Source organism: Camponotus vicinus, unplaced genomic scaffold (genome assembly GCF_025532165.1).
Source record: "Camponotus vicinus isolate PSW18456_S1 unplaced genomic scaffold, iyCamVici1.0 SCAF_12, whole genome shotgun sequence".
NCBI lineage: Eukaryota > Metazoa > Arthropoda > Insecta > Hymenoptera > Formicidae > Camponotus > Camponotus vicinus.
The window spans coordinates 10,173,931-10,201,082 of record NW_028141948.1 but is presented as its reverse complement, the minus strand read 5'-3'; the positions used below and the strand labels follow the sequence as shown (position 1 = coordinate 10,201,082).

The window sequence follows — 27,152 nt, the reverse complement described above, 5'->3', positions numbered from 1 at the left end:
TTGTACGTATGTACATGTATCGTACGTGTGTAACACGCGAGCTCGTCTGCGAGGATGCGACGAGGGTGTTTCGGCTCACGGATTCCTCATCGCGCCCCGAGATCCGCGCTCGAGCGCCGCGAGAGAATGGATCTCGCTTTCGCTAAAAGCTCGATACTTTGTATTAAATTTCCCAGAGCGTGTTGCGCGACGAGACGTACCGGGACGTTTCGCCATCGCGGCTGAGAGACGGCGCTTCTCGACCATCCTTCATCCACGGCGAATGCGTCGCGCCGTGCTTCTGTCCCGAGAGCGAGTTGCATAACGGAAATTCAGCTGTTCCGCATTGTCCGCGAATGCAGGACTCTCGGCTGACGCGTCTCTGGTGTCTTCTTACTCGTTTGTCAAATTGGAGCCCGCCTGGCTCCGTATTTCATCGTAGCAATTCTGCGGCGGACGCATTGCGCAATTAATTATCGATAATTCATTGTATAATATTAATTATGTAACATACGATTTCATGATTTCTCGTAACGTCGGTGTCAATTGTATAGGCGCAACATGATAAAGTTTCTTAAAAAGGTAGTCGTTTTTGACGCCGCTTTAAAGTGTTTCTCGTTTCATGATGCATTTCGCAGAAACGAGATTAAATTTAATGGCGTTCCTTAAAAATACATAGACGCGACACAGACGGCGCGTTATACTGTGAGAGCCGTTGAAAGTTTTGCGGAAGACTCGCAGAAAGTTTTAATTTACTTTCGAGCCTTGGTTTATGCAGTTCCTTGTCAAGTACATGTGTGTCGCGCATAAACCGAGTTCTCTCTCTTTCCCTCTTGGAATCCTTGGGGAAACTCGTCGACGTCAATGATGAGCGCGACGATGTCGCCGACGAATTCTCCTTCAACAAGTCTCTTCCTCCAGCTGGAACTCTTCGCGATCTAAAAAAACGCTCTATATCCGTCTTTCTCTTTTTCTCTTGGCCCCGTAATCGGAAGATTGTTTGTGTAACGTCGCGACTGATACAAGCTCTGACGATTTATTTTGACAGATCGCATATTTCTGTTCCCGTCGTGAATACTACTTTTTTTATCTTTGTTAATTCGAGCCTCGCGTTTCATATATAACTGCCACAAAAAAATCTTACGAGTTAAAAAACTTCAGCTCTTGATGTGTCATTTCAAAAATGTCAAATTATTCGATTCAAATGTTATATTTGTAAGTGAATATTTCCCTGATTACAAAATATAAAGATATTTTCGTTATGCGCAAACGTATAATGACATTTAAAAAATGTAATATGCGCTCGTGTGTATGAAAGTATCTCATTTCCGTCATAATATCGTTTATTGAATTTTTTTGCCAATAATAGACAATTATAAATATCGTTATTTATTTTCCGCGCAAAATCCCTTTCTAATTTTACGCGTATTGTATTTTTTTCAATATTTTAATTCGCCTTGGAAATCGAAAAGGTAATTTAGAGAAATAGTAATTGTCATTTAAATTTTCAAATAAACGGTGACCTTTGTAGCTATTCCGGTATTGTCGCTCGAATATTGCGGACTGCGCTTTCATGCGGTTTTTACGTAACGATATACTTTTGTATTTACAAACGGGCAACAGCCGTAATCAACTTTCTGCCTTCGGGCGATCGTCGGATGCGTAGAATTTGCAAAACGTTGTATTATCTCGCAAATATGATAAACGACCGGTTCACCGTAGCATGATAATATTTAATTGAATCCCTGCTGTGTTGCGGGTCGCGCTTTGTTCAAATTTTAACGACCCGCACCGCAAGTTACCGCACGTGTCATCCGTAATTAATTTTTTACCTTTTAGCAATTGCAATGCGCGCAATTCGCGAATCGTTGTAGAGAATTTTAAATATTATATACATATATACATATACATATTACCTGTCGCGCGCGCGACTTGTATGCACAGTGCATTGTGGCGGAGTAATGTTTAATTGAATTTTCGACGAGGCCGAATACAGGAGCCATCTAAATTTTAACGACCGATACCGCAAATAGTCGCACGTGTCATATGTAGATCATTGTCGACGGAGCGACAATGATATATAAATGGCGACTGTAGGGTACAAAAGGGGTCAATGGAATCCGCCTCGTCTCATTCGATCGGGATCGGGATCGCTAAAGTACCAGCTGCAACGGCCTCGAGAGTCAGATTTAATCTCGCTTGCGTGCATTGACTTGACAATAGCTCATTGTCAATTGACAATCGCCATCGACACTCGCGCGCGCGCACTCTCGAAGCTCAAATGATCAAATCGAATTACTCTTTGTACTGGTACGGCGCGATCGGCGCTTAAAGGCTGGCCAGATACGGGAAGTGCTTATATCTCTCGTTATATAATCGCATGCTTGTCGATACTGTCCCGGTTGAAGTTATATTACGATGCTATGTCGGAAATGTCAGTGGATATTATGCAAGTGATGTAATTACGTACATATGAACGATATTACACGTTATCTCGAATTATTCATCAGAAATAACTTTAAAATACATGTTTGTCTCTCATTTTTCATTATTAAAATTAATAACGATAATAATAATAATAATAATAATATTGCGCTGAAAAATAAATGCTCCAAAGATTATTCGATGTAATTTGGACAATACAATTGCTACTTTTTTCCGACATCGAAGAATGACATTTAATGCGACTATCGTTTCGTTATTCCAAGTCGTAAAAGATAGCAATTCTCAGATAGGAGTATCCGTCCTGCGCCACCTGACTTCGCTACCTGCGGTGTGCGTCCTGACAGGGGGTTCCCGAAAGTAAGTTGTAACTCGTAAATCTCAACGTCGACTAACAAATGTCTTCGGCCCGTCGCACGTTAAACGTTCCAAGCCGGTTTTTACGAGAATACACGACGCGTAACACGAATGAATACACACGAGAAGAACTCCAACTCTAATTCAAATGATATCCGTTCGAAAGATCCCATTAGTAACAATTGATTTTTTAATCGAAACAATATATATATAGAGCTGCGTAACTTGGCGGATTTGTAACATCCTATTATTTCACATCTATGCACATAATTACACCTACATGTACGTACATGTAACTGTATATCCGTAAATATTACAACTACCGTTGCATACCATGTACAAATCCGGACTTTCTCCAGGGCAACATTGGAAACGCGCGCTTTCAATTCGGAACGTAATTAATATAACAGCCGCGTGATTTATCGAGGCGCACAACCCCGGGTGTGTCATATATAAATATATTTATATCCATTATATCGACGTATTTCGCGGTGGCGGACGCATCTGTATTCCGGCAGCGCGCTGCAAAAATACGGCCCTAAAATTGTTAATGGACTTTCCGTGTTTACAGTGCGCGATGCCGGTTTCGTCGGTATATGTTTGAGAGGTCCTAGCGCTGGTTGCGACGATAGGAGTGAACCTACCTACGTTTTCCTTCGAATTCTCGCGATCGCGCGCGATCGGCACGTTAATCAACAGCCAATATGAGAATCCTCTACGCCGTTCTTGTTCCGCTGTCGGGTCGAAAAATATATGACACGCGATATTTTAATCGATATCCGTGTTTCTTTAATGATCTCTGTAATTCAAAGCGGTTAGAGAGGTTCGTTCGCAGCCTGCGGCTAATCTTGTTATCTTCTCCGAATGAATTTAAAAAATAGTCGAGTTTGTCTCGCGCGTATATCTTATGTTTCAACAATGCTAATGTGTGTGAGCAGAGTAATGCGTAAGAGAGACGTAAGGGGTCGGTGTATATATATATATATATATATATATATATATATATATATATATATATAATCGAGTATAAATAACGATAATTACAATCGCAGAAATAATGTTAACGCGTCTCGCATTTATATCGTGACGAAACATTCGTCGAAGTATCAATAATTTTCAATTAATATTTTGCCGGGCATACACACGATGCGTCACGTTTGCTTTAACGCGTATTTATATTTCGCCGCGGCAGCGTAAATGAACGTAAAATAATATCGTGTTATTCGTAAAAAAAACAGTCGGCTTTCATCTGCCTTCCGGATACCGTACCTCGGTATCAGGTATCGGTGAGCTCCAGGAATACCCGATATATTCACGGGGGCTAAAAAATTCCGATACTTTCATGAAAAATATGAGGTAGAAGTTTGGCTTTATACCAGTTTAATCGGAAGAGATAATTATAAAGCCGTACTAATGTTATAAGCGGGCGCAGTCGCTCGTCCGTGAACAGCGCGGTAACGTTACCGGGCTTTCATTACGCGCGTAATTATTTCCATTTTACATCCAATGATATCCGACATGTCTTTTAATCGATACGACTGACCTTTTCGACGCCGTTCGCTTTCCTTTTTCTCGCTTTAAGAACATGTGTTTGAGAAAAAACTCGTTTGTGATGATTCAACAGCACGAAATTACATCGCATTTTTATGCTCGCTGTCCAAATTTTCGGGGGAAACTATAAATGTTGAAATTATAAATTAAATTATATACATTTTAATAATATTTGATCCTCGTTATGGAATAATTATCAAACATTTTATTAAAATATTATATTTCGATACATATTTGTAATCGTCTCTTTTACTCCGTTAATTCCACAGACGTAAAATATCAGTTTGTTTTCCGTTCATTATGGGCACCATATAGCCGATGCTGTTATTCAATCAATTAGCATTTCTTGTTGGCATCATATTTATTTTGTCGTAGCAGAGAGAGAGTTGCATTATTTAAAATTTAGCCGCATAGTATACTATATTTAGGGATTGTCCGCGCTTATTGTAGTTGGAATAATTAATCCGATTACGTCACGCTTGCGCGAATGATTTACGAATCTGTTTACACGAGAAATACCAGTCTTTCGTTTTAGCGAGTAAACTTGCAAAGGCTTAACGGCACCTTTCGACAGTCAAGATGAGCTCGCGTCACCTTTTTCGACACTGAAACCGCGTTTCATGAGGACTGGCCCGAGGAATTCGCCCGGGTGCGGAAATTTTCAGTTATTCATCGCACCTTGCCGTGAGTCGGAGGGTAGCGAGGTTACCGGATCTCATCCTGCTTCCCCTTTGCGAGTCGCCGACTCGCATCGCATCGCATAGCATCGCACCGACGTCCCACGTTCATACCGCAGCCGGATATATAACCGACCGGCCCTCTGTCCGTCAAGCGTCCGCAGCGGAGCCCGCAACGTGGTATTGTCGTAAATAATGAGCAAGCTTCGGTATTTGTTTATTCAGGGGCACTCAACGCGCCGGTCCCCTCGCGGCACCATCCCTCGGCGGCCGATGGCGAAACTGCGCGACGCAGTAGATCGTCCCCATTATTTACGAGGCCGCAATTAGCCGGGCCGCGAGCATCTATCCTTCGCACCCGAGTAGGCTTAATAATTCAATTAAGTGACATACAGGTGAACGGACTCGAGCGGTCCGAGAAAGCGGTGTGTCATCGTATAAAATTTAATTTGTTACGGGCCGTTTGAAATTTTATGGAAAAATCGATTAGTCGGGATAGAAAGCCAAGCGCGGTCATATGAAATATTTAGGATGAAAATCGATGAAGCTGTCTGGCGCGATGTCAGACTGAGCTTTTTATCGACTCTCTGGATGACTTTGTCAGGTTAAATAATATTGGTTCGCATTGCATCGATGGCGATTCTTAGATTGCGCATTCTCATTGAATATTTTTAAAAATTCACAAGCACAGAATGCGAACAAAAAATATCCAGCGTCGACTGTGCGCTTGTATTTTATATATTTCAGTCAAGACTTTATATAAACGATAGCGAATAGGTGGAATATAAATGTAAAATTTTATTCCATTTTGCAACAAACGACGTTTTATTTGACGTGTACTCGGTTGAACCAAATAACGCTATTAAATGAAGGGATTTTATATGAAGGGATTCTAATATGATATTTGATATTTCTTTTTTATAACGCTTTTTTCTCTTTTATAATCCTGCATTTCGAGCACGGTAGATATTATGCCACGCACAATATTAACGGAACAACAACATGTTTCGTAGAATATAATAATTATTTCATCTATCAAGTGTGTTATAAAAGAGATGGTTAAAATATATTCATTGATGTATATATATTCAAGAGTATAAAAACATAATAAAATATAAAAAGAGATTAAGAAATTTATAAACTATATTCGATTTTAAACTTAATTAAAGTCAATTAGATGTTATATATTGAAATTGTGCGAATATGGAATTTCGAATAGAATCAAATATATCAGTAGATAGCAAAATATATTATATACTATTTATTTTAATTCTATATAAAACTACATAAAATAAATCAGGGACATTCTCTCTTTCTCTCTCGCATATGATCCGATGTTAAATCACATGCATTGTTTTTATAATAAAAAAATATCGATGTTTGGTGAATCTTTCAACGAGGGCCATAGATAAAGCGTAGTTTACGGTCGACATGAATTGCGACTAGTATCAATTTGTTTCGCGCTGTCCAAAATTTCCCGAAACGCGGAGAAAACGTCGCAATCGTGCGGGACAGAGAGACGTGTACAAATAACGATCGCTTCCGGCCGCGATCGTTCGTCATCAATGGCGTATGCGGCCGGAGGAATCCGCGAAAGATGGAATCACGGCGAGGCGCTCGCAATAGGCAAGTAGAGGAATTCCGCGAAACTTACGAGGGCGAGTCGTCCGCAGGAGTTTCGGGCCGAAAACTTTCGGTCCTGTCGGATTCGGTCGTCACGTGATGGCGAAACTTTCGGCTGCAACCGGTGCGCCAGTAGAATAATCGGCTCTACCACGAGCGGGAGTCGGCGGGCCGTGTAATCGTAGATATAAGTTGGCTGAGAATGCGAGTGACTGTGTTTTAACGTTGCTCCAATTCAGCTCAATGGAATTGTAGCGCCGTTATCCTTTTCTTTTCTAAATCGTCTTAACGATCGTGCAATGCGCGGCTACAACTTGGAACGCAACGTAACGAAGGGAGGACACGTTACCAGCCGTCGCCGTCGCTGTCGCCGTCGCTCGCGTCCCGAGTGTTTCCGTCGTGTCGAGTCGTAACTGCTGCCATAACCCGGTCTCGTAAAACTGTAACCCCATCCACCGGCATCCGCCGTACGTCCATGGAAAATGTGAACGCTGCTGGAAATTGTGAACGTTAAGCGGAATGTGTCTGACGAGAACGAGGGAGCCCCCGGTTTTGTTTCACCGATTGCTCGGATAGGACGAGGGACATGTTCCCGAGATGTAGTCGCGTTTGCACAGTCGTGGATAAATTTTTCAGTCGCGGCCTCGGTTTACATAAAACCGTTACCAAGGATCACGTTCTAACGGCATGACACACAACGTGCGTTGTTTTCGTACGAATTTCAACGCGGGAAGCCTTGGGACCGCTCTCGCGTTCCTTCGGGGGGTATGCGTATAGGCCACGGTGGAGAAACATAATTTTACGTAATACCGCTCACATAATTCCTGGCTATCCCGTTTAAGCAGGGGGGCTTTCTTTCCTCCGCGAACAATTTACACCTCGTAGAGGCGCGCCCCAAGCCCCGCGGCGTTATAAATCCTCGTCATAACTTTACATTTGCAGCGATTTCAATCCCCCGACGTGGCTTTAGCGCGCCACGTTAATTCGTAATTATTATTAACGATCCGAGGGAGACCTGTCTGTCGTCCCATTTTCCTGGCGCTTTTCGATTTTAATCTTATCTCTTATGTGCGTGCAGTGCACGTTTTCGCGTGTGCACGCATCGTTTCTGCCATGTCATCGAATGATGAGGGATACGCTGGCGAGACGCGAAAAACCAAGGGCTACGAAACGCCATTATCCCGCTGTACCATTGCAATTGTAATATTTATTAGCGAAATGGAGAAAAGACGAAGGGCATTCGAGACGCTTGGAACCTCCGCGGGGACTTTCGGAAAGACAAATAGTTACCCCGAGCAGTTAATAACCGAGCAGGCCGTGCTTCCGACTTTATGGCGCATTTGCTATTTAATTTTCATTTTAACTTCACTTAGGAATTTATATCCTTTCGCGTAACTTGAGATTTTGTGAATGCGAGATATAATGAACGGCCAGAGATTGGCTTAGAGCATTTGACGTCCGAAGCAAATAAAATTTAAATAGTTAAATGGTGATGGTATAAAGTGTGATTGCGAGCAAATTAAATGAAGACGATTGTCATTATCGATTTCATTTGAAGATATAAATTCAAGATTTAAGTTTACTACTCACAAATTGAGAAGGCACATATTGGCATCGTCTCTGTAACGTTACAATGAAGTGAAACCGAAATTTTTACTACGATCGTATCGAGATTCACAAGCGCAACGTTTCAATAAAGTTATTAAATAAACTTCTAGCGCGTTTTCAATACTGATACATATAAAGAGCATCATATCTCGGTAGCCTTCGGGGCGTTTTTTGATACTTTGATTGCCCTGTGTCTGTGTGATTTCATTCGCGTGTCCGCTGGCAACATGGAAAATGGAGAGATCCAACATAGTTTCTCGGTCCGGACAAGTTAATAATCTTTCTCTTTTCACGTCACTCGCAGAAGTTCACCGTGTGTTGCTAGCGAAAACTTTTAACGTTATCTCATTAAAATTATGATTCCATCAGAGAGTTTTAAGAGTAAGATGAAACTTGCGATTTGCGACATTTATATTCTGTTCAAAAACTTATTCGTTTTTATTTCATCAGCAAGCATGCTTTAATAGTCGCGTCGAATTATTTTGGTGTTGCTCATCATGTACAATTTCTTTTGCGTATCTTTCTTCCTCTGGGTAACGAGCTGTTCCTCTGTTAAAGTTTGCGGAAAGAGTCCATTTCATGCATTTGGTGTCGAGCCACTATTGCCTTTCCTCGCGGAAGAATAAACTTGCTTGCAAATTTTTTTTTAGTTTTTACAATTCTACGTTTTTTAAATTACATCCTGCGTTGAAATTTGCGAGAAAACTGGATGCGTTACAATAGAAACTAACAGCTAATGCGTTTGCTTGTTCGCGCCGAGCTCAAAGAGGGTCATGGCAGTTTGCAGTTTGGCACGTGCCGGAAGTGCACCAATCAACTCCGTTTAATGTTACGCCCGGAAAAGCTGGCGGCTAAAGGAAAAGGGATAACATCCGGGGGCGAATAAGATTACGCAGCACGAAATCTGTTCGAAGTGCAAGCGGAGATAAAACGAGATTTTTTAAATCACGACTTTTTCAACCGATTAATAAACCGCTAACAATAAGTCCGGATGTTTAATCTCGTTAAAGCGTCGTTCGCGAGAGAGTAAAGGTCATCGCAAAGTACGAATCTCTGTCGTTTCCATATTAGAAACAATAGAAAACGCGCCGCGCGCGTTTATCCGCCTTGCGGTCCGTTTCACCGATGTCGGTTAACTTGAATTGCAGTTTAACTCTTATTCCCTTTACCTCTTTCTAATTCGGAGAAGAACGAGCCGCGCGACTCTTTGACCTCGTGAGTACGAAATTAAGTTCCATGTTTTAACAAGTCGCAAGTCACCGATTATGTACTCGGTCACCCAGATAATACGACCGACTAACCTCGATCTAAAAATGGTCGTTAAACGAACGAGAGATTTCTGCCAAAATAAAATTGCTCCGTGATAACCAGTTTAATGCCAAACTGGCTTTGTGCATGCACCTGTGATCGCGATAGCTGAGCCGAGGTCGAGCATTTGGGTCATGGCCGTGTCAGTCAACTGTCTCGGCTCATTACGGGCGTTACGCCACCGGAGGCGTAACCGGAGGAAAAAGCCGTGAAAAGTGAAGAGGCTATATAGATGTTATCGATATATAAAGGATTATTGAGTGTCGATAGAAATTGGATGACAATTTCCGAGGAATAAATTCTTCTTTTCATAAGAGATTAAAGTATATTTATATTGGTTATTTATTCTACGTTCTTTCTATGTCATCTGTTTGTTTTAAATTTTTACTGTGCGCTAATAAAACATTACCCGATATTTTTAATTATAATTACAAACTTTATTGTTATTATCTTTTAATTCTGATTTTTATTTCTGTAATTCTATAAAAGAAACGAATACAATTCGGATTAATAATAAAATATAAGACAGATTGAAAAAAAAGAATATAAGCAGTAGAAATTGCTTTACCCCGTAAAGCTAATATAAGTACGTCGCAAAAAATTATTATTGGTCTTATATCAAAGCGTAATGAGGGAAATTTGTTTCTCTTTACTGCAAAGCTTCTTTGGCAGTGATAAGGAACGCTATAAAATTATATATTAAGAATATTAATCTTGTCAGAAAGTAATTTGTTTTTACGACTTTAAACCACTTGCAAAAGGAGGTGCGTCGTCCGCGCTCTTGACTTTTTATCAAACGTATAGCGAAAACTCAGCCTGAAATGCGATTCTTCAGACTTCGTCATACCGTGAAAAGAACTCGGTCTCTCTTCCGTGTCGCGGGATTCTAGCCGAAATGGGATTACCTTTGGGCCGGTGGTCAGAACGCGGACGCTCTCGAGTGGTCTATCAGAGCCGCTCATGAAAGACAAGCAGGCAGTCCGCGAAGTGGCACGTTAGTCACGGCGGCCATAGTTCTTTCGCGTCACCCTTCTAACTCTTGCTCCCTTTCCCCGACGCGTTTTCTCTCATTTTCCTTCTCCGTTGGACAGCACAATGCCTCGCGGGGGATATCCCGTGTTTATAAAGTAAATCCTTTCATTGTTGCGCAGCAAAGCATGCTCGAGAGAGAAAGATGAATGAAGAAAAAGAGAAAGAGAGAAAAAGAAGAAAAAGAGAGAAGGAAAGAGAGAAAGAGAGAGAGGGTTGGCCGGCTAGGCCATAGCTCGATGCATAACGTTTCGGCTGACAGGGCAGAGAAAGAAGAAAATAAAGGACGAGTAGAGCAGGGAACGTGAGAGAGGGAGAGTATGGCGGGGAGACGGAACTTTTGTGAGGACGTCAGCTGCCACAGCGTCGGATGAGGCGCGTAACGTCGGGAAAGGGCGGATTAGAATATTTCTGGGGCCTCGGCTAAATGTTATCTTTCGCCGCGCGGAGAGGCTACCCCTACGGCCAGACAACGATGTCTGGTATCGTGAAGAAAAAGTATTTCGCTTTACGGTTAATCTGGCGCTCTTTACCAGGATTGCGCCGATTTCATTACATTTACGAACTCGTGAACTCGACAAAGAAAGATTTCTGCGCGAGAAATGATTCATCCAAGTTTTCGGGATGCAGGACATTTGCACATAGATCGTGATGTTGACCAAGTTTCTACGATGCTCATTCTATTAAATTAAAATAGATTTCTAAGAAAATACTATTTGCACAGACATCATAAGCGGCATTAAATTTTGCAAGTTTTGATTTCGTTTGAATAATAAAATCGTTGCGCTTGAATTTCTCAATAGAAATTTCTTACGTTGCTGGTATAAGTGAAACACTTGCGTCAAAATGAATTACGTAGACATTTCGCGCGTTTTTATTGTAAAAAGAATTAATTTCTTAAAATCATTTCTGTTGTCAAAGAGGAAGAGTAACATTTTATAAAAAAACAAGATTAAATAAATCAATTTGTATATAAGGGATGAATACAACCGATTGAAATCGTAGATTTAATTAATGCAGCTTTTTAGTAAGTCGGACGCTCTTTAGGAATTCAGAGTAACAAAGTTTTGGGTGCGTTGGTCTTTTCGAAGCTTTTAGCAGGATGAAGGTAAAGGTGGAAGTCGCCAAGAGGTCGCGGTACGTGCCGTAGCTCCCTGAGCTCATCAGTAACGATAGCGCGCTGCCATAACTGTTCCCATAATGGAATTCGTTAATACGAAATGTCGTTTGAGACACCTCGTTTCTGTAATCTTACGCAAGCAAGCTCTGCGTTCGATACCAGACGATTCAAAGCGAAGCGAGAAAAAAAAGGTACGAAAGGAACTTGCAATTTCTCTTTGCAGTTCTCGCGGAGACTTTACAAACGGATATTGTAAACAAATGTTATTAGCGACGAAACTTTTCTTTCCCATCGCTGGAAAAAGAATATTTTTGCATGTTACTTACTTAATCTCTGTAAGTAACAATATTAATGTATACATGTACGAGAAAGAATTAAGTGATCTTCCGAGCAGATAGTCGCGTGAGTGTTTTTGCATGTCACGCGAGAATTATTTAATAGTTGTATACATTTACGCGCCGCTCGTGCACTCGTTGAAACACTTTACTTTTTTATTAAAAGCAGTTTCGCGCCGCTATAGATTGAGAGATTATTTCGCGAATGCACATGCGAACAAAGAATTTCGATAAGCGTGCGTGATCCCGCGTCGACGGGTCGCTTTCGTGCCGCGGTATAATAGTAGACGAAGAGAGGTGAATCATGATAGTTTACGATTTTACGTCCGGCGCGTCCGGTGCAGATGTCAATGCGCATTACATCGGCACGCGCTTACTGCCAATCACGGATGGCAGGTTATCGCCACGGTTGATACACAAATGCCGAAGCTTAGGGTGAAGCCGGCGGCGCGCATACTCGCGCGATTCGCAACTGCAGCTGGGATGGGTGTGCGGCGAAACCCATACGACGTACAGAATTACTGGCCATAGTGCGCGAGTGGTCAGCCGGAGATTACCGCGGCATAATTACCCCTGCGCTGGTATACCTGCGACCTCGGTTTAATCTGCAATTAATGTTTCAAATTGCCATAAACCCCACCCACAGTAACGGATGTCACTTATCAACGATGATAACCGACTGCACTATGTCAGCGATACAACGCGGACTTTCACCGTAGCGTGCAAGTGCGTTTTCGCGCAGAAACGATCGTGTTCTGTGCAAACCGCTCGCATAATTTCGCTAGACGGCCTATCATTATTACGCTTAGTATTCTTTGCATGTTTGTATGGAATAAGATATTTAAGGTTGAAAAGAAGATACTTGGAAAGATTTAAAAAATGGCAATGATGTATCGTAAGAATTATATTAAGAATTCGATCGGATATTCCAACGTTGTATATCGACACTCGAAAAGCACGGCAAAATCCCTCGGAAAATCTTTCGACGATTGATGCGTATGCGTGTCTCAAAAGAAATCCAAATGGTACACATATTTTCTCGGTTCAGACCGTGATGGGATCGTGGTTCAATTCGTGGTTATTATTCATTTGCACGGAAGCTGGTAGGGTCGAAAACATTTCAAATGGGTTCCCATCTACTGTATACGAAGGCATGCGACGCTGGGCTCGGTATGTTATTTCAGCAAACTATCTACTTAGATACTTTTATATTCAATACATCCGCGAACGGCGGCTGGCAGGGACGTCTAGTAATCCCCTAGGACACACAGGAAGCCCATCTTGGGAGTGGTGGAACATAATGTCGGCTTCTATCGAAGGGTTACTGCCGTCTCTGAGGGACGCATAATGTATCGTACTTATTTTTCAGACAAGCTTAGAAGCATAGTATTCAGTAACGTAACAAATAATGTATAGTCGATTCTATAGTACAATAATTGACAAAATTATTATTCCGGATAGTAAAAAGAAAATTTTTATCTCTTAATAAAACATATTTCATACAAAAAAGATTTATTGATAATTTAAATACAGATTGACGAAGATAATGGTACAAAAAATAAGAATTTCAAAAGCTTTAGCGTCTTATAATTTTTTATTTTATATTATAATTAAAGAGTAATATGATATGATATTTTATAAAATATTTTGTGTGTAACTCTCCTTAATATATTTTGTTAATAATAAATAAAATATAAATGTTTCGACGCTTATGCAATATAAAGAAATAACTTGTACGTGATATAAAGAAATGAGAAGTTCGCATTTTACCCTCTTGAAACATGATACATTATCCTACTATTAATGAGGTACGTATTTACAGATACTTTTATACTCTGTACGCTCGTGAATGGTGCTTGTAAAGGATGTCTGGTGATCCCTCAGGACACACGGGAGAGCCATCTCAGAAGCGAGCAAACTCGCCATAATATCGAGCTTTATCGAAGGGTTAGTATAGCTAGTAAGAGTATCACCCCTATTTTTCAACCAACCACGACTGACATGTCGATCCCCATCGACGCATTCGTCGCCATATACGTGAAGATGAAGCTAAGAGGGTTGGTAAGTAATACAGATCGACATTGAGTCTATTATCGGAATGGTTTTTTATTGCGGCGCAATAAGCGCGAACCCTTGCACGGACCGACGAGCACGAAATTATGATTTAAGTTTAATAGAGTTCCTTCCATACATATGATTCTAGAATGCAAGTCAACAATAAATGTGATCTGTTGCGAGTAATGATTCATAGAAAGAAAGGAACGGCCATTATATAACGGAAAAATGTATAAATAAGCTATCAAATATTACTGGAATAGCTTTTAATGATAACGATGTATTATATATGCAAATATTGTATGTATGTGAAATGATAAAATTCTGCATCGAACAACCTGTTCCCGTCGTAGTGAGCGATGCGTTAAGAAATTCAGTTTTCGCAAGCTTAATTAATGCACTTTTGCATAAATCCAGTCGTCGAATCACAACTACATCTCGATAATAATTTATTCACTGACGTTCGCGCAGATACTTTACTTCCCTCGGGTGCCGGGATTCGTATTTCATTTTCATCAGACGCTCATTCGTCACAGTATGCTTATTTATATTCTCTGAAAAAGTGACATTTTAATGGGCTCTCCTATCCGATAATTTAATATCGGAAAAATATTATAAACTTTTTACGCTTAATCGCATCTTTGTCGATTACATTACATTTCATCTAATAATATAATATATCTCTGATAAATGATATTGTATTTCTTTTGCGATAATATCTTAATGCTCGTTCGTGAAAAATAGTTTGTATTAAAACGAATACTTTTGCAAACAAATGCTACTGCAACAAATATGCTTTGTGTTATATTCGTAGGAAATTTAATAACTCTCAATTATGTAAAAAAAAATTATAAATATTACATGTTGGAAAATAAGAGGAATGTATGCGCACAGCATATTTTAGCAAAATATTTTTATTAATTCTTCCACGCTTAAATTTTTCTCAAACTTTAATGAACCAAAAATACCGCAAAAATTACCAATCTCGCTTCGTTTTCGACTGCTTATAATTGTGCTTTTAAACCCATTCTCCATAATATGCTTCCGCAAGAATTTCCGTCGACAGTTCGCGGCATTCCTCATTGGCTTCACAACGAGGGGGAGCTTCCGAGTTGCAAACATATTACTTCCGGCAAAAAAGGGCTCGAACATACCTCACGCCGCTGTAGTGTCGACAAACGCGGGCCGGTCTGGAAGCTCGTTAAGTAATTGCTAAGTGACCAAAGCTTGGAAAGTCACTGAGGTAATGCGAGAATCGTGTAGGTACCTCGATACGCGGCGCGACAAGGGTAGTCGAGTGGTAATATAGGGGTGATAGAGAGAAGAAGAGAGAGGAGGCGAAAGGGTGATAGAGGACGTCTGCTTTACGAAGGGGTGACGGTGAGATGTGAGGTTACAATATACATACATGACGATGCCAACATTGCGGCTCCTTCACTCGGACGTATGTATTGTACGCGTGTAACGCGCGTATTAATGCATTACCATGAAGGAAGGGGTGCCAGTGTAAGGGCTGAAGCTAGATCCCCATTTCCCTTTCCTTTTGATGAAAATAGGAGAAGGAGAATGAGAGGATTGTCGGAGGCGCCGTGCATTTAGTAACGGTAACGCTATGCCAAATGCCGACAAGGCAATGTTAGGATAAAATATTGATTCCACATATTTAATATATAACTTATAATTTAAAACTATAAAACTATAAAATTTATATTTTTACAAAATATTAACAAAGCATTTAAATGTGCTATAAAATTGGATAAAAATGTAAAATAACATAAATTAAATTGTTTTATAGTTTTATTATTATAATTATAATATCAAAGAATGCTATTTGTGTAGTATGACATATAATTATGATATGGAGTATGACATAATTATAATATTGTTGATATATAAATATTGTATATGCATAACTATAACACATTAATTTCTATATATAATATTATTAATAATAATATTAATATTTGCGTATTTTTGTTTACAGTTTAACGATGAATATCGGAGCAAAATGTTTTTATATAACGCATATAATTACACATGTAACATTTGCCTTATAATTTATATATATTTTATATACAACTTATTGCTCTGTATTTGCAATTCCGCTGTTGCGCTATTTTAACCCATGATGAATTATTTTTCTCTTTTTATAATTTTTAACCTTAAATATAATGAATTTAAATTATTGAATATTATATCAGATTACATCAGATATATACAACGCATATTACAAAAATTTAAAACTTTTTATAGAAAAATTATAATTCTATAAAAGATACTTACATACTAAATATCTGTTTATTATTGTACGTATCAAATATATAAAATTTAATGCGTATAATAATAATTTTTTGAATATTGATAATTTGGCAGTTGTTATAATTCAGATCTTTGTATCTGTATGTTACAGACAGAACGTAGTTTTAATGGCAGCGCATCGGTTGGTGAGTGATAAACTTTTACTTTATATTTTAAAATAACGGATCTATGATAACATATAGAATATAGTATCTCAAATGATATTTCTAAATATATGTTATAGTATATAATTATATATTATAGTAATCATATATATAAAGATATTATAGAAAAATATATGTCGCAGAGATCCATTATTTTAATTCTCAGATATAAGTTTAATCTACGACAACACATCATATATATGTCTCCCCGTTAAGAAAATATCCAAAAATTTATATTTCTTTGTCCGTAAATTCTTCTTTACATTTCTCAACGTGACAACAGCATATAGTTTGAATAAATCCGAGATGAGAAGCAAGGACCCTTATCAAAGTAAGAATAAGCCATATTATTCAATCAAATGTAATAAATGATGAAATCTTGTCACGTAGCAGAAGTCTTATATATTCAAAGAGAGAAATATACTATATTTTGAATTTTACATTTCTCGAACATAACTATGATAAATATTTTAGACAGGAAGAAGATATATAGGTATATATACTTTGAAATATATATAGAGAAATATATACACTTTTCTCCAAGTTTTCACCATTTTATTAATATTATCGATCACGTTCTGAAACACGTACTACCTTAACATCACGGTAACAAGTAACCGTCGAAAATTCGCTTTCTTTCACCTCCAATGTAGAATCACTGGCCAATGCCTCGTGACTGTGCGGAAAGCATTTGCACGAGAGTGCGATCGATCGAGGTTGCATCGATGCGTGCATCGACCGATGCAAACGATAGAATAATACGTTGCGGTTGAGCAGGCGTGCCGTAAGAACGGCCGCGTCATTCCGTCGTAATTATCGGCGATTACGCGACGTGCGAACACGCGAGGTACAAACGAGAGTGCACGCTGGTAGAGCGGGAGCCAGCCCCGTTCAAATCCACTGCGGGCGCGTTTTACGCATTCCCGCATTTACATTCCCGTATCAAAATAATCCACCGTCGCCGACTCGTCGTCCCTCAACGTCATCGATGGCTTCATCGGCGGAGTGCGCGTCGCATCGAGAGGATCACGTCGGCGAAAGTTGGACCTCCGCGACGGGGAAAGCTTTTTACTTACGGAAAGGGCGAACGCGCGCCCTTAGGGCGAAGAAACGGCCGACGGTGCCGACCGGATGCATTATGCAGCGGCTGTTTAAAGTTCCTATCCGTCCTTTATCATCGCCCCGTTTCGCTTTACTCTCTCTTCCTCCGCTTTTACGCACTCTTTCGGCGCGCACGACGAATGCGCCGGTTACATCGCCGGCGAAATGCCACTCGCGCGTGCACCGTCGTCGTAAAGATCTCGAGAGGCGGGTGTTTCGCGGTACAAAGGGAAACGTTTCACGGCGAAGTGGATTGATTATTCGGTTTCGCGGAGCCGAGAGAGAAACGATTGTTAGCGCGCGCGGGGAAACGTGAACAATGCCCGGCCGCTCATTTGCGCTTCTGCCTCGATGAAAGGATGGAAATCGCATTACTTTAATCATCGCTGAGATAATAAAAAAATTGCGGCTATTGTTTTATTACACTCCTCGCTTTCTGCTACTCCGATTCTTCTTTTTTTGTTTTCCTCGCAGCGTGTTTCGTCCGCTTTTTTGCACTCGCGGCTATATTATAATTGCCGTTGTGTAACTATACGTGAATTTTCATATTTTAGCTCGGAAAGGATTCTAGAAATGTTTCGAATTATATAATACAATGATTTGGATCGCAGAGTTTTCGATGCATTTAAAAGAGAAATATCTAAATAATCTTTCTTTGTGTTAAAATACCGATTTAATAATGATTACAAGTGTTACTTGTAAATTAATAGATGGAAGTTAAGAGAACATTTCAAAATTTATAATTCGATTGTTGCGATATTAGATAAGAAAACGTAATCATCACACGTTATGCTTTTTTAAAATTTCTACTTTGCGTATCGTTAAAGTATTGATCGTATGACCAAGTCACAATGAAATAAAATTGTTCGTGCACGATATTTTCATAAAATATGAATGTTGAAGTTTCTTAATCAGTGCGTCGCGTGCTTGTCACTTTTCATTTGTGTCGCCAGTGTCACGTGAAGAATGACAAATTAAAAGCAATGGAATTAATTCGATGTCCGGTAGGACATTATGACACGCTACTAGACGATAAGCCGGCTTTCGGTGGAGTCACGATATCCTTGCTTATCATTAATATAAATCTGCGATTCATGGTACATATAACTGCATTTTTATGAAAAAATGTCTATTTTTGCTTTGAAAATTGCTTTGTTGATAATTTTTTTATAATACTTATTAATTTTAGCGCAAGTTAGTGCGCAGCTTTTATTATTATTTAATTTAAGAATTTAATGAATATTGCTAGAGATGGAAAATATACTGTCAAGTGTATATAATATTGAATTATCATGGTTAGGTCGCGTGTCACTGTCTTAATAAACGACCAAAATACTGGAAAGGCAAGCGCGCGAGAACACGTCGATTCGGCATGTTCGAGTGCCACGAAGTAAAATTAAATTCTTTCTACGAAAGGAATTGTGCGAATGGAATCCAAAAATGTTGCAACACTCTGGCCCGACCATAAGGCGACAGCGATATCATTAATCACTTGCCGAAGGAAGGTACGGTGAAAGGTCGTGTACATGCGTGAGATTACGAAACGCGATCCGGGGACCCCGTGTTGAGAAAGAATCACACGAGATAGCCACCAACACGCGGACAAAGTAGACACGTGATGTAGATCCGTGACACGACGATAATTTATCCGTGCCAGTCTAGGGAAAGAGCGCTACACGAACTTCCTATAACTCACAAAATACGAAAATGTTCCTTTCACATCCGATACATAAGTCTGACAACGCAAACGCAATGTTTCGTTGTCCCACGCGATTTTCTTTTCATCAGGCTTGTTTTCAATTGATTGTACATCGACATGATTGACTTTATCGCAGCTTACGCCAAACGTCCATTATTTTTATGTTTAATTATCACGAGAGATAGAAGCGAAATGGTTGTGAAACATAAGATTTGTCGCGCAAAATAATACGAGCGATAAAACAGTGAAACAGTGAATTCGTCGCGCGTCTACAGAGTACGTTGATCACAAGCATATTTTTCTCTCGACTCGCGAGCATGACGACATTGTGCCGGGCGGCCGCGCTTTACGATGCATACGCCGTAATTACGGCGATAATTTAAGAGAGACAGAAGGGGCGTAGGAATTCTCTCGGGAATCGTAATACCTGACATTACTTTGGGACTAAAAGGGACAAGGGTTTCCCGACTGCTATTCTGGGCCTCGGTATGAAATGTTTAACATATTAACCAACGACCCTGAAAATATTTGTTTGTTATTAATGAAAGACTGAAGCCGTGATTATGACCCCTCGAAGAAGGGTAGACGTCACGCGAGAGATTTGTCACCGTGAGTGTGTCTCATGGCGAAAATCCAAGACCTTTTTGCATATCAGTAGCATGTATCGGTAAAATTGTAGCGTCTCATCAGAAACACATCATTATTCACAAATATAATTATGTTTATATAAAAATTACTTTAAAGATGACATAAATTCTATTTAAAAAATGATTAAATTAGTCTCAATATACGCGTAATAAAAGCGGGATAATTTGACACGTTTTCTCGCTTTACAACAATATCTTCTTTCCTGGATAAATTGCGGTGTTAATCAAAGTGCTTGTAAGTGGTAACGCGTGACTCTTTAATGCGATGATCGGGCAATATCGCTTAAGCCGTTATAGCACGACCGTAATTAATGGATGCGAACGAAGGGACAATTTCGAAATGGTTCTCGGCAAAACCGCGTGCAATTGCGTCCAGCGAGAAGCCATGGTACGTTCGATTAATACTTGAAAAATGCTAGTGATTTATGACAACGTACTAGATATGAATTTAACAAAAAGAGTGAAAATATGATAAAGGTATTGGTAGAATATTGAAGAATAATTGTACGTCTTTTTATGCACTTTTACATATTATAAAGATTTGAAGAAAAATAAAGCAATCGGTATATATGCAATTAAAAGGAGAGAGAAGATAATATCGTTCGTCATATAATTAAATTATTTAATATTATATTTCGGCAAGAATATTATATAATAACAAATTGTTATATATATATATCAAGTGCAATCTTTTTTTCTTTTTTTTTTGTCTGACTGAATGTATTCGTCATCATTTTAAAAACGCGCATCAGGGATCGCGAGTGAAAGATATAGAACGAAAGAGAAATGGTGATGAGGATCAAGTGTGCGTGGTTGGAAGCGGAAAATGGAGCGGGAGAGAAAGAGTCGCGTGTCTCGCGTGTCACCATTCGATTTGGCACCGCAGTAGTGTCGGTCGGCAGCTGGGCTTTGTCCATTTGTAATTCCCTGTATGGAGTACGCGACGTATGCACGTGGCTATATTGCATCGGACACGGGAATGCAACACGCACCATTTCGAATTACACGATGGTAGATGGAAAAAGAAACGCGGGGCGCGGGAGAGTTGTCGCTAGAGTTGTCGAAACGTTGACGCGTTTCCTACCCCTCGATGTCCCTTTGCAGGGGGGGAGCAGCCCGTTGAAAATTCAAGCACCTCGTCCCATGGTTATTCGCCAGCGGACAATATTCCGAGGGTCGCGCAGAATGGAATTTTCATCTAACATAATGCCTCATAAACTTACTGGCTCCATTTTCCGCCTTTTCATGCACAGAACCACGATCATAGCCTCGACATCAAAGGAACATCTATCTGGAAAGGAGTGTCTGAGAAGTAATCGCGCATTAAATCAGAAGTACTAGAATTCAAGTTTTATGATTTCAAGCGGTTGAAGATTTTGAATTAATTAGACATGACAAAATTAATAGGTAAAAGTATTGTTTATAATTTTAAGTTTGTTTCGATAACATATTATTTTTTATTCGAAAGAAAATTTCAAATTTACTTCAATTTTATCAGAGAACCCTGTAACACAAAAAGAAAGAGTGCGGGTTTTTAGTATCGCGTAAACTAATCTCTCGCATTAAGTCTAATCGATAATTAAATTTCTGTCTCAATTAACGAGTCTTTGAGATGATGCCGCGAGCGAGGATCCCCCGCGTCGCTCGAGGGACAATAAATCGGCAAGAAAAATCGCGTCAACGTATTTTTGCGTAATTAAGTGCGGCCGACGTTGGGAGAGGAATTTTTCAAGATATTCTCGGTGCGGTCGCGTCGGAACGGGGATCCGTAATTACCACTCATTAATTGAGCCACCGGGAACGTACCTCTGCCCAGACCTGGGGTTCGCGAACATCCGCGAAGAAACTCGGCGCAAGAAAACGCGATGCAGAGAGCCCGTTAAGTGAATCGAACGGGTTACGTGACAGTGGCGGCGTATTATTAGCCAGCATTTTTTCGGCCGCATCCTTTGAGCCGAATTCCATTCCATCATCCATTTTAATGAGTGTCTGCGCATAATTACGTTATCGAGCGTGTCAGAATTCGGGAAACAAATTGCATCAATTTTGTAAATTCGTTTAATACCCTCTTTCGCGTCGAAGATTTACATTTAGCTAGTCTCGACCCATGCAATATTTATGCTCGACGGGACGCACGTGTGCCTACTTTATGCTACTTTACAACTTCTTCAATGGAAGAAGGATAGACGATGAGCGAGGCGGTTTTCGTACACAGGGAGTATATCCTGCGGGATGTTTGGACTCGGCGGAAGCCGATTCTGACTCTCGCGAAACGGCAAAGTAATACCTTTTGCCTTTGCTTTCCAGGGTTCTTTATGATCAAACGGAAATGTATCGTGTGAAGAAATATGTTGCTCGCGACGAAATGCTTTCAACGCGATTAGGAAGATTACTCTGTGATATTTAGGAAAGGGATTTTTCAAAATTATAGTCCCCGTAAGGAAGAGAGTACCGGGCTACCGCTTTGTCGATGCTAAAGATTTTCTACGACGATATTTTTAACGCAAACCAATCATCCGTCATAATTTCGCTCGCGAGGGCGGTTCGTAGTTATCAGATACGCACAAAATGATTCATGAATTTTTCCTCTACTCCCTGCTCCTTAGCGGAACGCGTATATACAGGCATGGACGCGACAGGTAATTTGCATTAAGTTAATTGAACCCGCGGCCGGGTGCCCTTTTTACAAGACAATGCACTTACACCGGTTTCTCGCGGCAGCATACCTTCGGTATGCACGAAACGGCCGCATACGGTAAACGGTGTTCTCTCTTTCTCTCGCAGAAACGTTAAATGCGTTTTCCTCGAAGAGACAAATGCGGCCCGCGGATTATAAACTCGCCCGGTATAAACGTCGGGTCGCACTGGTAATTAATTCCGGGCGTTCTTTCATATTATCCTTCGTCCTTCGCGCTACGCGTACCGTGGCGCGGATCGGCTCGAGGCCGCAACAGGAATGCGATAAACGTGAAAAATTACCGCTCTACCCTCGTAATGTATCACAAGCCTGTACCGTGAGTTCGTAGTTCGCAAAGCGGCCATTGGCGACATTATCAACTCACGTCTCACGAATTCTCTCTCTGGTTTTCGAGGGTAGCGACGCGATAAGGGTAGGAATACGCCGGGACGTCGAGAGGTTCGCGACGTCAAGTAGTTCGATTCAAGCTGTAAGTGTTTAGCTTCTTACGTCGAGAGACGCCCGACCAAGTACTCGGTAGTGCACTTTGGAATTAATCATCGCGACGCGCGCTGCGCATTCGGGCTAATTTAATCATCGTATGTTTTGCTCGCTACGTTTTGTTTACTCATTATCGTCGAGGCTTGCATTAACCGAGGAAGGATAACAGCCGGGAATTGGTATGCGCGATATCGTAGCTGGTCACGTTGAAAAACGATACATTCAGCCGAGTTTGATTATCGCTATCGCGAAATTAAGCGACTTTATACGCGTTCTCTCGCATGTCGATTAGAGCCGGGGATGGTAAGAGGGAGCGTGATCATCGACGAGCGCCGTTAATTCATTTCACGAAGCAATTTAGATAATCCCTCGGAGGTTGTGTTACGCTTAATCAAGGGGTGGGATCTCTCCCGACTGTGGAACGGTCAACGGGGTGCATATGCTTCGTCGTCAGGCTGCGCGTGCCGGTCTCATTTTGGCTTTTCCCCTTCGTCTCCCGCGCGATGCGTTTTCTACTTTTTCGCGGGACGTCGAGTAGGCCCTCGTGTATAGAACACGCTTGTTTTTCGTTCCGACCCTTCCGACACGTCGCTCTCGTCTTATCTCGCGTTGCCCGCATCCTTGGGAAATCATGCACAGGATCCGGCAGAGCGATTCTCGGTCCCCCTCTTTTGAGCTCTCGTCTCGCGCAAATTTGCATAAACACAATTAGTTGCTCTTATTGAATTATTCAAAACGCCCGGAACTATCAGCGAGGACAGCGACCATTATCGTACCCGTAGTCTCGACCCCTTTTCTCGCCGAGTGCCGCCTGTATCATGCACGACACGCTGATTTTCAACGAATACGAACCATGGGATTATGGCCTGCTACATCAACAGTACGTCGTCGGCGATGATCCGATATAACGCAACTCGATTCCATTAATATCGATTTGATAATTCGTCATCAAAAATATTATAAAATAACAATGTTTCCTAATCATTTTTAAGATATCTCGAGAATTGTAGACAATTTCGTTTAAAAAACTTGTGATTTTATTTTAATCTCTTTTAAATATGTACGGTGGTTTTAAACATGTAAAAAAATCTATATAAAAAGGCAGGATTATCACATATATATTTATTTGAAATTAGAGCTTATTCCATGTTTACGCACATATAATCAATCGCATTACGTGAGAATTTCTGTCACTATCTGGACTGCCACTGGTGACAGAAATGTGAACAAATATTTGTCTTATAAGCATTTGCCGGTTGATTTTTCCAGCCTGAGATTAGGAGTTACTTATAACAACTTTAAGATTTATTAATTCCCAACGAGTCCCGATCTGTCAGATGATAATATCGCGTGGCAGGTGGAGCCATTCACGAGACACGTTCTCTGGAGATTTACGTCGAATTGATGTGGAAAATGATGCCGCGTCACGGGGTGGAGTCACCCCTTCAAGTAGCTATCCACGATCATCTTGACCAGGATCTATCGAGCAGGGGGAGGGGAGGAAAGGGGGAGAAAATCGACTACTCGCGCCGCGGAAACTTCTCCGATGAAAGAGGCGTGTTCTCGAAGCCGTCGTGTGAAATTTAATCGCCTCGTCGGTGGCAGTCGACGCCGACAACCAAGAATGGGTAGGAAGGGGCTTTCACCCTCTCTCTCCTGTCCTTCTGTATGTTGCGATCGTGTATCGTGACCGTGAATAATAGTGACGAATGATGATGCGCGCTCTGCGCAGCCTGTGCGCCGAAGGTTTATTCAGATCGATCGTTCGAAACGCTCGAGGGAGGAATGAAATTTTGGTCTCGAATCAAAGCTTGTCAAATATATCTGCGTATCAAGAGTTTACATTTAATTATGCGCTTTTCGTTTCTCTGTAAATTTTCGTAATCTCTGTAAATTTTCGACATGGAGAGTGATGTTTTAATTTAGCTTTCCATTGTTGTTGAAGAGATAAAATTTCTATATTTCTCGATGTTGGAATCGTACGTAATTCTGTTAATGGATCATGCGTAATTCATCCGGGTGCATTAAGCGTTTTGTAACGCCGCTGTATAAATAAATTGGGAAACATGAAAGTCAGGGTTTCGGATGTGTATCGAATGGGTGCAGCCGTCACGTTTACAAAGGGTGAGAGACACTTGTTCGGCTTACGCATTTATCCGTAATGAAATTTTCCGTTGGCGCGCACAGGGGCGAACGCTACTACAAGTGCAACCTTAGAAGGATACCGACAGATGGATGTTGCACCTCACACGTCACGGAATAGAAAAAACACAGAGGGAGAAAGCGTTATCCCGGTTAGGGGAGCAGAGCCGTAACGCGGCGGGTAACTTTAACCGCCCTTCCAAATATTATTCCTCGACAATCAAGAGTTCTTTAAAACTTCTTTTTTCTTTTCCCCCCTTTTTTCTTTCGACCGCCACGCTCGGTCACCGGTGACACTGACGAAACGCCACCTTTGAATATTTTCGTAACCCTTGGCGAATACCGTGAATATGTCCGGTCGTGTTTTGACAGAAAATAAGCGCGAAAATTGAAGCGCGGTCGCGAGAGAAATTCGAGTCGCCTCGCTGCGGAATATTTTTCTAACAATTCATGTTCTACCGCTGGGATGTCGGGGATAACGCGCGCAGAAAAACGGGGGAGCAAACTCTTGCGCATTGCTTAGTGAAAGGCGATATATTATATATACCATTAGTAAGAAACGTTAATTGAGATACGACGTATATCGCTTGTCGGGAGATCTGAGAGAACGCGAGGGAATATTACGATACACAAGTCGATATAAATCACGTGCGCCATCACGATCGTCGCTACCGGTTTATCAAGATTGTCGCAGGTACACGCTTCGCATGGTATTTTCATGACGATTGAATTATCCGGATGCCGCTCCTAAAAGCGATCTAATTGCCGCCGAGGAGAGTCTCGAAGGACATTACGCTCGTCCGTCCAAGCGACAGGTAAATCGGAAAGAGAGAACCGAAGTAGATGAGAATTTAATATTTCACTTATAGTATCTCCTCTTTCCAATCTGGCAGCGACAGCTCTGTAACTCTAAAATGAAAATGCACGCGGTTTGCTGTTCTCTCGGCCCAACCCCTTGACGGACAGCCCTTATAAATATTCAGAACGGCGAAATAACCTGACACGCGAGACCAAAAGGCATTTCTTATCGTCTCGCAGCCGAAACGACGGTATGTACACGTTTTGTTTTATCTCACGCATTCCCGCCTCGTGTGCACGTATACGTATATTGACCCGTCTCGTGCTCTCGCGTTCACGTAATCGCGAGTTTCACTTTCCGGACGCAGCAGCCGGCGCATCCTCCGGTTTCGGATGCGCTCATTAAGTCGGCCGTGACCGCGCGAAGGCCGGATTTCTCGCGAAAAATGAGTCTCCTGTTGCGCGTTAGGAATAATTTCGCGCCGCGAGCGCGTCGAGCTTCACGAGAGATAGGAAACGCGAGCAACTAGCGCGAATTATCTTCATTTTATCTGCTACAACGGACGTTTGTCGCATTACGGAGTGCTATTGGTTTGCAAATGAAAAACGAATCCCCCTTCCCCTCGTGTGAAACGATTTTATTCGGACCTCGCTCTTATAGATTTCGTAATAATAAACGTACATTATTCTTAAACGAATGATAATCGCGACTCGTCAAACTATTTTCGATGCAAGTACTTATTTTACTCTGATTTATTCCCATAAACTTTCATATTTTCAATGAATATAGAAAAATGTAGGGTAACATTATATCATCTTAATAAGAAGCAAATGCTTCGTTACGTTTATAATTCCAATTTTATTTATTATGAAAAAATGAACATGTTTCTGTTAAATGCTGGTTTAGAATTTTCATATTTTCATTATATGATAGCGTTGAGTAAATATTTCATGTAAAGAGTATTGCGAGATAGTAAAACATGCATTTCTCGAGGTTCCATCATAGAGCAAGCAGCTTGTACTTGAGACGAAATTGCATAC

The 27,152-nt window shown here is 40.9% G+C and overlaps 2 protein-coding genes across 10 annotated transcripts in view; one reads left to right on the top strand and one right to left on the bottom strand.

Annotated features, from left to right (window-relative positions):
• The window catches only part of LOC145963056 (uncharacterized), a 368,536-nt gene that overhangs the window by 162,141 nt on the left and 179,243 nt on the right, over positions 1–27,152 (top strand). For all 7 annotated transcript variants that reach the window (XR_014436063.1, XR_014436062.1, XR_014436061.1 and 4 more), the window contains exon 6: positions 16,495–16,528. Coding sequence is in view for 4 of the 7 variants with exons in the window: in XM_083084673.1 (XP_082940799.1) it covers positions 16,495–16,528 (34 nt within the window). In the remaining 3 variants the exon portion in view is untranslated. The remainder of the gene's footprint in view (positions 1–16,494; positions 16,529–27,152) is intronic.
• LOC145963049 (discoidin domain-containing receptor 2) overlaps positions 1–27,152 on the bottom strand; it is a 250,006-nt gene that overhangs the window by 155,951 nt on the left and 66,903 nt on the right. The gene's annotated exons all lie outside the window — the stretch shown is intronic.